Source organism: Phoxinus phoxinus, assembly GCF_949152265.1.
Source record: "Phoxinus phoxinus genome assembly, chromosome: 22".
Lineage (NCBI taxonomy): Eukaryota > Metazoa > Chordata > Actinopteri > Cypriniformes > Leuciscidae > Phoxinus > Phoxinus phoxinus.
In genome coordinates this window covers 5,118,361-5,135,263 of record NC_136897.1, presented here as the reverse complement: position 1 = coordinate 5,135,263, position 16,903 = coordinate 5,118,361, and the positions used below count along the sequence as shown (strand labels likewise).

The following is a 16,903-nucleotide window of genomic DNA, read 5'->3' as shown; positions in this document are numbered from 1 at the left end:
TATGTTCTTAATAAATGTTTTAAATTTGACAATGTAGTGTGGTACATTGTGAACAAAGGTCAGATATTATGCATAAAAGTCTGGTCTAAAAATGGCATAGCAACCTGTGCTTTAAAAAAAAAAAAAGTAAAAACCGAGAATCGAATCGAACTGTGACCTTAGAATCGAAAATGTAATCGAATCGAGGATTTGGAGAATCGTGACACCCCTACATGTAAATAACACATAAATGATGCATAATTACATGCAACTCACCATAAACCAAACCCCAATACTAACTTTAACTCTATAGTAAGTACATGTTATTGTTATTACACAGTACTGCATAATTACATTGTATGGACACCTTAAAATAAAGTGTCAGCGAAATTACTGCAAACAATATATGTGCCACTGTGCTGCAGAGTCTGGAAAATATCTCAATAAAAACTATGAATGATGAATAGACTAAACTTCAGGCTGACTGAATTGCCTGCTGGAAAATGCATCTTAAGATGATGCTAGCTGTGTTTTACAGCATTTTAGCGTGTTTCTAAATGGCCATTACCACATTCATAAATTTAGCTTAACCACCTTGGTTTATTGCTTGTCCAAAATGGCCTTGCAGCTTGATCCAGATGGTCATAAGTTGTATTTTACAGTAGGCTAATTTGACTCCACGCCAAAGGAAATGGCTTTGGTTTTTCAAAGATGCATCAACTTACACTTCCAGAGTCTCTCACTTACTCAATTAATCAATAGCGGTTTTAGTGAAGCACATTAACAGTTTGACATTGTATCGACATGTTCTCCAGTTTATTAACTAGATTTTATGAGGCTGGCTGAGTGTATGTTTAAAGAGTTTGTTTAGGTTGATGAGGTTTTATGAGGATCAGTGTAACATCCCTCAGAGCGCTGAGCGTCCGTCCACCGCGGCACACAGTCAAACACGCATGGGAAAGCCGAGGGAAATTCAGCAGAGCATCACGACTGGACAAAATGCCACCCAAAATCTTTTCCACTAGACTGAACATTGAGGCTCTCGATCCTTACACATTTACTCTGCAGATTATTAATAGAAAATAAAAACTTTGTTTCCATAGCAACAGTTATAGTCCATATGGAAAGTGTCTCCTCCTGTTGCCAAGACAACCAACCCACGATGAGCTCGCAGTTGAACGATGTAGAGAGCTGTTGATCTTTCCCCAAACAAGCCTGGACAACATACAAAACTGACCTTAAGAATAGAGTTTAGCCAATGTTGAAATCTCGAGAAAGAGAATCTTGTTGAGATTTGCAGTACCAAGACAGACTTATTTTAACATTTGTTCCAATTGGATTCTGGGACTGTTTAAAACATAATGTCTTTCTGCATTCTCATTAAACCTACAGAGAAAACCAGACCATCCTAAAACTCTAGTTAAATAAGTGAAAGCACAATTTCCCCTTCTCTCTGTCCCGAACCGTTCCTGCAGACATGATGTCACTGAAAACTCCATTAACACTGAATCCAGGCCTAGGATATGAGCGCTGAGTATTCCCACTCTCACACTGTGTGAGCAGAGGCCAAAGGTCATCTCACACACCCGAAATCTAAGCAAGCCCTAACAATAGCCGCCTTTAAACTGGCTCTGAGTCTAGCATGTGGAAGTGTTTAAAGAGGGTCTAGAGTTTGGTTTTTTAGAATGGGTTCCTGTTCAGATCTGTTTCCGACGCTAACAAATGGTTAATGGTTAATGTTTTGGGAGCAGTGCTGCACCGCTACTGAATCTACAATGCTACAGAAAAACACATAACGTACAGTTTGCATGTGGTGTAGTTTGAACAAATTACTTCTGCGAGCCACATTAAAAGTCCAACACAAAATGGACAAAGAATTTGAATGTGTTATATGTCTGCGCTTCAAAAGATTGTAATAACTGACTTGTTGTTCGTAGTTAAAGATATATATAGAACATTTATTTTGTTTAGTAAATAGCACCAAATATGTGGGATGGGTTTCTTCAAAAGGGGCTAAACATTAGAAAATTCAAATTCGGTCATCATTTACTCGCCCTCATATCACTTTCGTTCATCTACAAAACACAAATGAAAATCTGAAAGATTTCTGTCCCTCAATTGACAGCTACTCTACCACTTTGACGCTTCAGAAAGTTCATAAAGAGATTGTAAAACTAATCCATATGAATTGAGTGGTTTATTCCAATTTTTCTGAAGAGACACGATCGCTTTATATTATGAACAGATTGCATTTAGGTTTTTATTCACATTTAAACGTTTATCAACTCACAGAACGGAAGCTCAAGCATGTTCGCTTGACGTGTGAGAACCAATGAGGTTCATCACGTTTGAGTTTCAGCACGAACTAATGAGGTTCATTCTCGTGTTACGCAGCACGTTTGAGCTTCAGCAAGAACCAATGAGGTTCATTCTTGTGTTACGCAGCACGTTTGAGCTTCAGCAAGAACCAATGAGGTTCATTCTCGTGTTACGCAGCAGGTTTGAGCTTCAGCAAGAACCAATGAGGTTCATTCTCGTGTTACGCAGCACGTTTGAGCTTCAGCAAGAACCAATGAGGTTCATTCTCGTGTTACGCAGCACGTTTGAGCTTCAGCAAGAACCAATGAGGTTCATTCTCGTGTTACGCAGCACGTTTGAGCTTCAGCAAGAACCAATGATGTTCATTCTTGTGTTACGCAGCACGTTTGAGCTTCAGCAAGAAGTTTGTTCTCGCATGTCAAGCAGGTTCGGTTGAGCTTCTGTTTATGTTCGCTGATCAATGTTGAAATGTCAAAAAAGCCTAAATTCAATCTGTTCATCATATAAAGCGATCGTGTCTCTTCAGAAAATACAGACTAAACTGCTCAATTCATATGGATTAGCTTTATGATCTCTTTATGAACTTTTTGAAGTGTCAAAATGGTAGTTATGTAGCTGTCAATGGAGGGACAGAAATCTCTCAGATTTCATTAAAAAGATCTTCATTTGTTTATGAAAAAAAAACGAAAGTCTTACGGGTTTGGATCAACATGAGGGTGAGAAATTAATGAAAGAATTTTAATTTGTGGGTGAACTATCCCTTAATAGTTCTTAATAGTTTAAAAGCCAAACCAATAAGAAGGATCAGAACCAGAATAATGGATAACCAGTCCAGAAAGCATCTTTGTAGTAACATGCACTCAACGCACAATGGCTAGGACAGTCTCATATCGGAAAGAGAGTCACATGTGAGAAGTTGTGGGAATTGTTGTTGCTCCCTGTTGAAATCTGAATATCTGGTTTGTTTAAAAGCTATATTCTATATTTTTTAGTAGGGATGTGTATCTTTGGGTAGACAAGATTCGATGCAATTGAATTGATTCATGATTCACAGGTTTTCAATTCAGTCCAATTCACAATGAGATTTGATTTGATTCGGGAGTCAGTAAACTAATCCAAATATTTCATAATAATAATAATTTCCTCAAAGTCTCAAATGCATATAAAGAAGAAAAAAAGAAACCTGCTATATCCTAAGACCCTTTTAAATGATTTCGGTTTGCCCAAATAAACAATGATACAGTATTTTATCTTATTAGAAAATGAAATCACAATTTACAATTCCTTTGATTTTCGAATCCAAACCCTAATCCTAACCCGATAGTGAGTACCGGTACATATAGTTAATTAACATTAATCAGTAGAATTTTTTTTATTTTGAAACGATTCTTTGACCTAAACAAACTATTCACGATTTAAAAATCCATGTTTCAAGATCGATGAATATGTATCTGCAGGATTTGTAATCGATGCCTAAAAAAATCATATATCGTTATACCCCTAATTTACAGCATTTTCTCTTTATCTCTGAAATAATGTTCGTCAAGGTTTCTTACACCAAAACCTTTGAAATAAAAAGCCTGCTTTTGCTACTGTACCTTTAAGACTTCTATTCGCAAATGATCTCTGTTATGACAGCCAATTTCCATGTACAGTATACTCTGATTCGTCAGGGTGGGCCAAGTCACTAAATACTGAATGTTCCCTATTAAAAATCCATTAAAAGCTTGACTTTCTAAACAAACATCATGAACATGCACAGATGCACTTGGAATCAAAGGGAAGTGCCACGTCCACATAAGTCAACACAAAAAGATCCCAAAATTGTAGCATAATTGACTACAGATAAATATGATTAATGTCAGGAAGAAACGACTGCCATCAGCAGAAAAGCAAACATCAGCGGTATCTTTGTAGCTGCTTAGTTGGAAGTAAAATGTTCTTATACTTACGTTCCCAAAACATCTTTGAAGTCATAGATTTCCTTGATGTGCGATGTTTTCTTTTTCCAAGAGTGTCCATCCTCTCCCAATGGCATTTTGCTGCGGTCAATGATGGAAAAACTGAGAGAGGAAGAGGAAACCATTCAATTACTATACAATAAAGGCTATGCAAAACATCCCTAAAGATATTTAGGGAAACTACCCGGAAACTAACTGATCTTCAGCTGAATCCTTTAAACCTTTGACGTATAGGGCTATTCACTTGGACCTTGACCTCACCATGTGGAAATCTTCAGGCTTAAATGACTGTGGTATAATTTATAAGAGTCACATGAAGACACATGATGTGCCTTTTATGAATTAAGACCTTTTACTATGTGTCAGTTGTGATTACTATTAAGCCACCATGATGTCCACAGCAAGTTCTTCCCAGCTGTCAGTTTTTCCTTGAGCGTTTCAAAGCAAGGGTTCTGAAAACACACTAACAATATCTGAACTATCAGCCAGGCCAGTTTCATTTAGCTCAGCCTTCAATAAGACATGAGAATGTAAATTGAGTCAGCCGCAGTAACTTAAAGAATCTTGCAACACCTGTTTGTCCACATGGGTATATTTTCACAGAGGAAGTGCTTTTTATAGGTTGTTCATTTGTACAAAGACAAATAGGAAAGTTTCTCGCTTAGTTGCTTAAGCATGGTGGAAATGTAATGAATTATTAAAGGGATAGTTCAGCGTAATTTCAACCTAAGGTCCTTTGCATCATGACGTTGAGCCAAACACCCCCCCAGAAGCTGTTTTCCCTTTGGTCGAACATTATTAAAGTTAGAGCTTATTTAGAGATATCAGCTGCATGGCTTAGTGCAGGCGCTAATGGATCCAAGGTTGTATCTCGTAAATTACCCCAATAATAATGCCCGGAATGGTACCAAACTTCTACAGTAGTACAAATAGGTTCTCTTCTGTACTCATAAAACTAGGCATTGTAAAGTTTGTAAGTACATCAGGAGTTTATTTAAATAACACTTGCCTGATGGCGTATGCTTATGCTACCGCTAACCCGGACGTCGGGGTCACTTCTGTGATTTGGGAAAAGGTGTTGCTGAAAAAGTTTTAGGCTATATCCAAAAAAAAATTTTTGTTTTTTTTCCGAAGTGTTGACAACTTAGTGTTAACTAATAATTGTTGCAAACTGGTACTAGCAACAAAATATTAGTGCATTCCTGGAACTGGGCGTCATTACACTACATCCTTATGCATCGCTTTCTGCCAGGACTTTTACGGGCTTTAATCAAATCACGGAAGTGACCTCGACGTCCGGGTTAGCGGTAGCATAAGCATAAGCCATCAGGCAAGTGTTATTTAAATAAACTCCTGATGTACTTACAAACTTTATAATGCCTTGTTTTATGAGTACATAACCTATTTGTACTACTGTAGAGGTTTGGTAGCATTCTGGGCATTATTATTGGGGTAATTTACGCGATACAACCATGGATCCATTAGTGCCTGCACATTCGGCTGATATCTCTAAATAAGCTCTAACTTTAAAGGGTAACTAAACACTAAACCAACTTTTTTTAGTTAATGATCTGTACGAATGGAGCTTCATAAATGCTGTTCGTTGATTCGAGTACTTTTTTTAACATTTGAGTATAAAGTGTTTTAATTTTCAAATATATGGTGTAAAAACGTCTGAGTGCTGCCCTCTTCAGGTTAAACGGAATCTCCTGAAGCAGGGGTACTCTCTGACGTAGGGTACTCTCTGACGCTGCGAGCTCACCACGCCCCTGGCAGCCCCTGGTGTAAAAGCATCTGGTTCCGTCAACACCAGAGCGAGTCAGGAGCTGGAAATTGGAATTACGAGTTTTGAAAATGATCAGGATAGCGTATTTTAGCATCTAGTTAGCATAGCATTTATAGTTATTTAGATTATTTTGTGTAGCCTAGGTAGTTATTTAGCATAGTTAGTAGTGTTGTTAGAAGCATAGTTAGTTAGTAGCATAGTAGGCTATTGCATCAGTTAGGATAGTGTAGATTTTTAGCATTAGCTTTATCTGTATTTAGTACAGTGGTTAGGCTGGTATAGGTGTAGTGTTGCCGGTAGCAACAGCACTGCTGGACTGCATAACTTTCCCCCAGACTTAGAAATTAGGCGCCAGTGTTTACATGCACTTGTGTGTGCCAAACGCTGCTCTTCCTGCATGGACTCCACAACCGCCGGCGCATTTTGCTGGATATTTTTTTTCACATAGCGGCAAAATATGCTTAACGTAGGTCAATAGTAATAATAATCCACTCAGATACTGGACCCATTCTCTCTAGCGCGGCTGCTTCGCTAGCATCGTCGGATGCCGATCGCGATGCGGGAGTTAATGCGATGCGACACCGCAGTTTGAGCTAGCGGCTCGATTTGATATGATTTTAGCTCTGTGTCCACAGACAATTCCTCCACTTCAGGTGAGAAAAGTCCTCAACTTTAAATGACCGCTCTGTTGCAAAGCTACTTGCGTCACTCTCCATCTTAGCGAGTCTGACAGCAGCTGTCAGTCACTGCGGGTCTGTCAATCACCCGCTCAGCCCCGCCCTCGGTTCGTCCGTTGGGCTCTGCCCACTTTTCCAGCATTTTTCAAATATTGCCAGTGGGTGGAGTCAGGCTCTGACCAGGGGTTTAGTTACCCTTTAATAATGTTCGACCAAAGGGAAAAAAGCTAACTCCGAACCATCCCTTTAAGTCTAACATATTCTCACCATGTCTTTATTTAAGACTTAACATAAGTTACTTAACTTACCTGTTCTATACCTGATCAAAGCTTCCACCAGAACAAAAAAGGCTCTTTTCATGTCAGTATGGTGTTGAGCGATTCAATCGGGTGAACCAATTCAATGGTCTATTCATAAAGAGAGCCATTTATTTAATTCCTGAATGAATCAGCTGTTTGAACGAATCGAATGAATAAGTGAAAACTCAATGGGCCCTATCATATACCCGGCGCAATGTGGCGTCAGGCGCGAAGCAAGTGTTTTTTGCTAGTTTCAGCCTGACGCAGTTATCATTTTCACGTCCTGCGCCATGTTGTTTAAATAGCAAATGCATTTGCGCCCATTTGTGCGCCCATGAGCGTGCTTGGTCTGAAAACGAGGTGTGTTCAGGCGCATTGTTAGCGTGTTGCTATTTTGAGGCAACTGAAATATTTTTCTTGTTATTTAAAGAGCGCGTTAGTAATGTGCGCCTATAGGTGGGTCCACAACGTGCGTACACAGTCCTGTAGATGGTCTGCTCGAAACATTCAGTTTTTCCGCTTGCAAATTCCGCCATGTAAATCGCGAATCCGCCATGGCGCGAGCGCAACTGGCTTTTAAAGGGAATAGGAGATGAGACTCTGATTGGTTTATTGCACGTTACACCCAAAACACACCCATTACTCATTAAGAGAATAGGGGCAACCCTTTTAGATAGGGTTGCACGATTAATCGCAATTTACGTGAAATCGCACTTAAACCGATTTGGCTTATAGCGATTATGAAATTCCAAAGGCTGCGATTATTTTTTGATGTGCAGTTTGTCATTTATGTACGGCTATGTAAACGCTGCTCCATCTGAAAGCACTGTGAGTCACTTATAACATGCATTTGAAAAAGCAACACGCGTCAAACATCTTTCCAAACATGAGAAGCATTTATGAACCTGTCCAACAAAAGACAACATTTACTAACATGATTTTACTCCAAACTCACTTCATAACGACAGTTGAGCATCCTTCTGTGAGATGATGTGGCAGATGAATAAGGCAGTCGTGTGTTTATTAGTCATGTTTAATCAATCAAAGCGTTTCAATCTTCTGTTTATTCAGCTACAGGAATAGGGATTTCCAGGAATGATGTGCGTTATCGTACTTCTGCGGCGGGGCATATTTATTGTGTCTGCGTGAGACACAATAAATATGGCGTTCAGTAGGAGCATCATTTACTACCGGTCAGCCGCTGCACTGACAACCTGCGCATAAAATAATCGCAGCCTTTGCCAAATCGCGTGCGGTTTCATTGTGATTAATCGTGCAGCCCCACTTTTAGACCATGCGCTGGGCGCGCCAACAATTTTACCCCTCGTTAAACTAGCAAAAGTGGATTCGGACACGTCCTAAGTGCACTTGCGCCATGCGCTTTAGACCATGTGCTTAGATTGTTAAAATAGGGCCCAATGACTTACTCATTTAGACATTTACCGCCACCTATTGGCAGTTTTAGTTTCTTATTTCGAGTATTGTTTCATTAAAAAAATATTTCATATTTCCATATTATAAAAAAAAAACACATTAAAGGAATAGTTCACCAAAAAAGTCATAATTTACTCTAATGGCCGTTGAAGCTTAACATGTGTATGTGTAATAAATGATATGTTGAATCAAATAAAATATTTTTTATCTTTATATAATGTTTATAATTTAATTGTTAGTTTGTTCTCATTTTATATTTAGATAACCATTAAATTGCCATCATCGAACATTCACCTAAAGTTAATCTTAAAAAACACAAATCATTTAATAAAATGTAATCATTAGTAAATCTCAAAAATATGCATTTTCTGATGCTTAAATTTACTTGTAACAACTGATTTGAGTTTTTTCTATTGTTTTATAATTTTACGTTTTTATAATTTATGAAGACAAAATAGGCTAGAGTACATTTTAGTATCGCATCCCTAAAATATGTTCAATATCCAGGTTTAATTTACAATGTTACACTGGAATGATACAATGTAACAGTTCTGAAATAGTACAAGTAGAAATATGGCTTTCATAAAACGTAAAATGTTTGACTTCGTAAATCTTTAAATACCGTTTAGTTTTGCCATTTGATTTTCAACGGTACGCTTTACAAGTCACCAAACAGCTTTGGTGAATGTTACTTTCAGTCCAAACAGCCTTAGGGATATTCGAAGATCAATACCAAAATAACATTTATGCAGCTTTGCACATTCGGTGGTCCTGTAAGTCTTCAGCCATCACTTTCAGGGTAAACTCTGTTGTGTGGGGGGTTTGTTGTGTCTAATTTAGAGAGTCAGTGCACAAGCATTTCTTCATGCTAAGAGTTGCCACCATGAATCCACCTCACTACATGCCTCTCATAGACAACAATCAAGGCTTCATGGTCTGAAACAACCAGCTTACTATTGTCCTATATCTAAGGAACTTAAGGAGATGGTTCACGTGTTACCTAATGTCAATCATAACCGTCTACTGTGCTGTTTTTGGCTACATGGTCTACTGTATTCTTTTTATGTGATGACAATGTTTCCATGGGAACCTGGTGATCCACAGTGTGTCTGGATCCAAATGGCAAGCTAACAGAGCAGCTGCGTTGGGATCTCGGGTGGTTTAGGCGTTCAGTTTGGGTAAACACTGTAAACTGTTTGAATGTTTGTGTTTAGAGAAGGCTGTCTCACCAGTAAACCTCTGTGTTAATTGATTCTTAATCGGGAGACAGTACATTTCCTCTTTCCTAAAGCAGAAGTTGTGCAAAACTGTAGCAATATATTGAGCAATGTCATGTTACACCGATCAGACATCTGAACATTTAAAGTTTGCTGCCATCAAATGTAAAGTCATAACTAAATCTGTCCTACATAAAAGAATGTTCCGGGTTCAGTAAGTTAAACTCTATCGACAGCAACTGTAGCTTGCTGTGAGTTACCACAGAAAATAGACCGGACCTTATACAAAGGTCAATGACATGAAGCTCATTTTTATCCCGATCCATTAATTATTGTATTCAAAAATACATTAACATGCAATTCATACATTCAACAAATTGTAGACACCTCTTAGCCTATATGAAGCAGATGTTTTTCATTTCTGAATACAAATATGTCAGAGTGATACTAGCACTATCCTGACATGAAGATGAAGAAATTAAGCCTTGTTAAAAGAAAGAAATACTTGAAAGGAAATGTTATATTTTTCTTATATGTCTTATATTTTTATAGTGAAGCAAATATTTGAAAACCCTTTTTTCCCCTGCCAAATCGTGCAATGGGAAATGTGGTGTGACCAACAAAGTCATGTCATGTGATGCAACCAACGTGCAAAAACATGCAGGAAATAAACACTTAAAACAGAAAATGATGTAATAGAGACGAGGACATCCATGGACAATATAGTTCTCCTAAATATCTGATCATTTGATCTTTTTATGACAAAATAAGTTCAGGTTTGCATATTGTATAGGCTACAACCCCTCAGAAAACGTAAATAATGATTAAGATGTGTACACTCTAAAAAAAGCAGAGTTGTTTCAACCCAAATTTGGGTCAAATATGGACAAACCCAGTCGTTTTTTAAATGTTTAACCCAACGTTTGGGTTTGTCCATATTTTCCCCAAATTTGAGGTAAAACAACCCAGCATTCACATGTATTCAAAATGTGATTGTTTTACATATTTAATTTTTAGACTACATTTAGACTGAAAAACCACCATTTTTCTTTTCTTCTAGAAAATCCTGACCAAAAATTTAAAGAGATTTCCTTACAAATAAAGTTTATAGTTGTGTGTTGCACCATAGCTTTCCATGGAAGGCTCTGTTTTAGTTCACTGGGTTTGATCTGGATCCTCACAGACTGAACATTCATACTTCACTAGACCGCAGGATGTGGTATATTAGAAAATACTTGTCATTGCATAACTAAACAGACTCAATAAATATTGATTTCACCAAGTACATTACCGTAATAATTGAAATCCGAATTGGTTTATAAATGGTGCAATCACACACTTTTGCTTTAACATTCATCATATAAATTGATCTTTTTATTGTGGAAGACTTTGTTGGTCTAATCAAAACCAAGAAATCTGATTAGCTACCAACATTTAAATGGGCTACATAAAAACAGATATACAATAATGTAGTGGTACATTGATCGTCCCAAAGACGTACTCAAACAAAGGTATGAGTACATCTGGAATCAAAAGCATATCACAAAAGTTGTCAATAGAATTTATCTTAAATACTGGAATTAAATTTCTTTTTCAAACCGGACTGGTATACTTCCTTAAAACTTCTGCATTACAGACAGATGGCAAGCTCAAAACAGCAAAGAAGGAGTGCAGGAATTAAACGTGATGACCGGGCCGACATCTAACATGGACACATGCAAAGGAGATGGGAGACATTAAATTCCCTCTATTGACAAACTTATTTTCTCGTTGAGAATCACCGGAGCATCCAGTCACATCACTGAGCTGGACTAAACTTCATCCAATGCTCTCCAGGCAAGCAAAATATGAACATACACCAAAGATTCAAAGGCATCCAAAATCTCAGGCAAGAAGTTTTAAGAGTCGTATACATAGGCACCTTATATCATGACAAAGGCCCGGTAGGTATTTTGGATCACTACACATGCAGGTCCAGCAGTAGAAAGGGGTTTCAATTCATCGTTTGTTAGTGAGGAACCACATAAAGGTCAGGAAATAGATTGTAGAAAAGCTATACACTAACCCACGTACAAAGGAGGAGAATCATAAGGCAAGCTTGAAGTATTGAAAACAGACACATCCATACAACGCTACCATCTAGATCATCATGCAGCATTCATAATGTTTTGAGTTCATCAGACAGACGATGGAGATACTCACTGGTTTCCCATGGCTGCTCAGAAGAGGACAAAAGAGATACAGAGTGACACCTAAACCTTCAGTAGGTCAGAACAGTGTCACATCACACTCAGAACGATTCATGATTCGTGCTGACAGAGTCCGTCATGGGCGTTCTGTCATAACCACAAAACTGCGCTTCCCCTTTTAAGGTGAGCTATCTAACCACACCATAACTCAAACTCAGTATAGAGCTTACATAGAGGTAACCGAAGCGAGTTTTCTCTCACCCTGAAAGGCCTCCACTACAGGATGTGCAAGGCTACAGGAATGACTCAGTCTTTCTGTTTATAACGTTTCAAAACCTACAGTGATCAGTGAGAAATTAAACCAATTGACATACTCCTGAAAATTGGGGAAGATTATCTGTGAATGATAACTGAAGGTTTGGTCTGTTCTCTTACGCGAATATCGTAAGTCGTATGGAGTTTAATAGACATGGTAACAATGAAGCTGCATAATTTTAATCAAACTACACTTTGATGAACTGATATCAGTTATTAAATCCCAAGTATCAATCACCAGTTTCAAAACTTCACTAAACATGTAGCGCGCCTGTCATCCAATAATCACAATAAGCTTTGGGCTTTGCAAAGTCTCAGCTTTCGTTTTGTGGCGTTTCTTGAGACAGATCGATCTGAGATCAAGCGGCAGAACTGATCAACTCTTCCGCTTTACTAGTTACAACACGAAATAAACATGAATGAACATCAGAATGTATGTTGAAAGAAACCGAAAAGTACTAGGCTTATGTCTCATGTAATCGTGTTTCAACTTCGGAAGGACGTCAGTAAAAAACCTTGTAAACAATGTCACATAATATTACATTTACCTCAGGAAAGCCATCTTTCCAACGTTTTTATGACAGTGTTTAAATGTTTATATTAATCGAGTAGAACATTTACATTTAGAAACTGCCTTATGTGCCATTTAAATGTTTGTATAAAACTCAATATTTTATTGTTGATTGTTATATTTAAAAGTAAACAGCAGTTGAATTAGTAGTTTGGACTAATTTGAACCAATATTAATGTGACAACTGACAGGGTTCCCTGTATAGCTTACTGATTCAGTTGAGAGAGATTTTCTCCTTAAAAAACTATCCAAATTAATCAAATTGATTGATCAGAATCAAATTGAGTGTGTGAATCGAATTTAAAATCAATACCCAGCACTGCTGCATACAAATTATTTGGAATAAATTATATTTTAATAAATGTTTTAAAGGAACACTCCACTTTTTTGGGAAATAGGCTCATTTTCCAACTCCCCTAGAGTTAAACGGTTGAGTTTTACTGGTTTCGAATCCATTCAGCCGATCTCCGGGTCTGGCGGTAGCACTTGTAGCATAGCTTAGCATAAATCATTGAATCTGATTAGACCGTTAGCATCTCTCTCCAAAAAATTATCAAAGAGTTTCTATATTTTTCCTATTTAAAACTTGACTCTTCTGTAGTTACATCGTGTACTAAGACCGATAGAAAATGAAAAGTTGCGATTTTCTAGGCCAATATGACTAGGATCTATACTCTCATTTCTGCGTAATAATCAAGGAACTGCTGCCGGACTATTTTCAGGCGCTGCGTAATATCATTGCGCTGCTGGTACAGCAGCAGTTCCTTGATTATTTTGCAGAAATGAGAGTATAGATCCTAGCCATATTGGCCTAGAAAATCACAACTTTTCATTATCTATCGGTCTTAGTACACGATGTAACTACAGAAGAGTCAAGTTTTAAATAGGACAAATATTGAAACTCTTTGGTCATTTTTTTTAGAGAGATGCTAACTGTCTAATCAGATTCAATGATCTATGCTAAGCTATGCTAAAAGTGCTACCGCCAGACCCGGAGATCGGCTGAATGGATTCGAAAACGGTAAAACTCAACCGTTTAACTCTAGGGGAGATGGAAAATTAGCCTATTTCCAAAAAAAGTGGAGTGTTCCTTTAAAGGAGAACTCCGGCGCAAAATGAACCTTTGGTCTAATTACACATTGTTACCTAGTCAACCGTTATCTGAGATTCGTTTTCATTATTATCGAATGTAAATAGTTTTATCTCTAAAAACAGTTTAGCCTATAACGCTAGTATAACGCTAGTATATAGGGCATTGAGTAATGACAAATAAAAATCGCCGATCCAAATGCGCTGGACCATATGAGATTCTACACAGTTCAGCGCATTTGGATCGGCGTTCCTAGATCGACTGATAGAGTCTGTTTTTTCAAAGATGGCTACGCGAAGTTTACTGTATGTATAAAATATCTTCTTATTAAACTGTCTGGACACTGTCAAAGTTCTCAATGCTTCGGTTTGCATGTAGGGACCCTCATTATGCTACCGTGTTAGTGTGGGGCTATTTTGAGCCTTGTCAGTGGTATTCACAAGCGATTTTTATTTGTCATTACTCAATGCCCTATATACTAGCGTTATACTAGCGTTATAGGCTAAACTGTTTTTAGAGATAAAACTATTTACATTCGATAATCATGAAAACAAATCCCAGATAACGTTTGACTAGGTAACAATGTGTAATTAGACCAAAGGTTCATTTTGCGCCGGAGTTCTCCTTTAACTGTTTTTGCCCATACATTGAATGTCAATGGGGTCCAAAACTCATTGGATCTCACTGATTTAACATTGTATGGAGAACAAAACAACAACACTGAGACACAGAAGGTTTGGAATGAAATGAGGGTGAGAAAATAATTACACAATTTTAATTTGTGTCTCTTTAAGCCTGGCTGCGATGCTTACAGATACACAAATGCCATATGGTTGCTTGGGACAGTTAACCCATGAAGTGTGTGATCCACAAGCTATTTGCAGACAGGTTTAAAGTTCAGCTCTTAATTACAGCACCATCACGCCTAGCTATATGCTTTTTATTTCCTCCCAGAGGCTTCCACTGAAGCCACGGCACCCTCGACACGACACTAAAGGGAAGTGAAAGCACAGGGAAGTTGAGCTGCCGCTTTGTTACCGTTTCAGAGCACTTAAAATGCATGACTTTATTTCCTTCTACAGCCTAGTACAGAACTGCACAGATGACAATGCAAACGAAGGCTTTGCAAAGAGGAAGACGTCCCTTCTTCTAACCAGCCCTAACATTAATGCGTCTATCTGCACATCACGATCACATTCTGACTGTCAGAGCAGCCCACAACAGCTGATAAAGACTAGATCTATTCTAGTACAGCAACTGGTCAAACAATACACTGTTATTGACTACATGTGATATAATTCAGTGCTAAAACCGACGGGATGTCTGATCCCTACAAATGTGCAAGTGAGGGAATCAGACAGCCAAAAACTGCTTTAAATAATGCCAGCGTTGGCTGTGTGGCAAAGAGGAAGAAATGGCACAAGAATGCAGGAACTAAATGCAAAGAGACTGAAAGAGAAAGAGCACACATGTGGAACCACTTGAATGACTGTTAAAAGAAACAGATGCTACGTTGAGATAAGATAACAGCGATGAAACCAAAATATTAAGCCGTTTCAGACTATTAGAAGCTAAGTTTGTCCTTTTATGGTCAGAAACCGTGCAGTATGGTTTCATATATTTTCAAGAAGTCATGTAATACAGTTTTATTTCCCTTTTCTTCTCAATTATTTTTTTATTTGGGATGAGCAATATATTGGTGTATCGGCTGATAAATATTTTATGTTTAATATTTTTACGTTATCTTTATCGAAAATTAGGTCGATATATATTAGAAGAGTTTTAAAAGTTAAGAAATCTTTTACTGGTTCAAATAGACTACATTATGTCAAATATTTTTGTAGAAAGAAAATATATTTTTTTGCTGTTAAGATTTCCAAATAAAAGTAGTAGTACACCGTATTGGACATTATGGTGTATGGGAACCTTTTGTTTTGTAATATTTACAACACAAATTGTATTTATCGGTGTATATATCGGTTATCGGCTTCCAAATATAAACAATGATTGGTTATGATATCAACCAAAAATTCCATGTCGATGCATCTCTAATGTTTCAGAATCTCTCTGGCCTTTAGAATGGAACAGTCACATTTTTGCTGCTTTGTCTTTAAGGTTTCTTTGTAAATGTCAAATGTGAAGAGATAAAGCACTGTGCTGTGGGTTTGCGGGACCTCGAGTTGGATATCGTTTTTAACTGCGGCATTTTTTAAGGAAAATTTCTGAAATGTGCCACTCAAACTGTTAAACTGAGACTGAAATGATCAGGGACCTTGTTAAAAAATAACTTAAATTTCTTATTTCTCCCGTTGGTGTTCTTTAGAAGGATGTGCGGTGCGAGAAACAGCACAAAATATGACCATGTTCCCACATTTTACTCTTATTGTTATTATCAGTTAGCCCATTCTGATATAGGAATAAAGGACTATTAGGACTGACCGCTGCATGTGGCCAGTCGCTGTACTACTGCAGGTGTTCATAGATTTAATTGTCATAATAACAGTTATGAAAACTATTACCGCTGTCAACATGAATGACATGGACTGTCAGCAAATCAGTTTTTATGCCACTAACAACAAAGCCTGCTGGCTGATAAACGCACATGATCATTTGCTGATTCTTCATTTGTCTGACGTCACAATGCTGCGGAAGTTCAAAAGAAAAAAATATTTGGGGATATGTTTTGAGTTTTAAACTGGCAGAGTATTCAATACAATGGTACAATCTTTTTTTTACCTGGAAAAAAAAGAGCATTTGATGCCTCATATGACAACTTAGACAAAACCATTTATTGTTTCTGTTCTTCATCCTTTGGTATTCTTTCAAGCAATCAGCTGTCAAAGTTTCGGTGTTCAAAGACTTAACAGAGTGGTAAACCACATCCACCCTCTGAACGAGTGAGATAACTCATCATCATAAAGTCAAGCAGCTCTAATACAAAACTCTAAGCTCTTAATCCGGTGGACCAGCCTGCATTTGCGAAGTGCAGAGTTATTATTAATGTGCAGTTATTAATCATATTAAAAAGTTGAATGCACATTGTGTACATGCATGCATGCATACATT

At 37.7% G+C, this 16,903-nt stretch overlaps 1 protein-coding gene across 1 annotated transcript in view; it reads right to left on the bottom strand.

Annotated features, from left to right (window-relative positions):
• The window catches only part of camk1b (calcium/calmodulin-dependent protein kinase Ib), a 67,937-nt gene that overhangs the window by 50,737 nt on the left and 297 nt on the right, over window positions 1–16,903 (bottom strand). Inside the window, exon 2 of the mRNA XM_079597957.1 lies at window positions 4,251–4,361. Coding sequence (XP_079454083.1) covers window positions 4,251–4,336 — 86 coding nt within the window. The 5' untranslated portion in view covers window positions 4,337–4,361. The remainder of the gene's footprint in view (window positions 1–4,250; window positions 4,362–16,903) is intronic.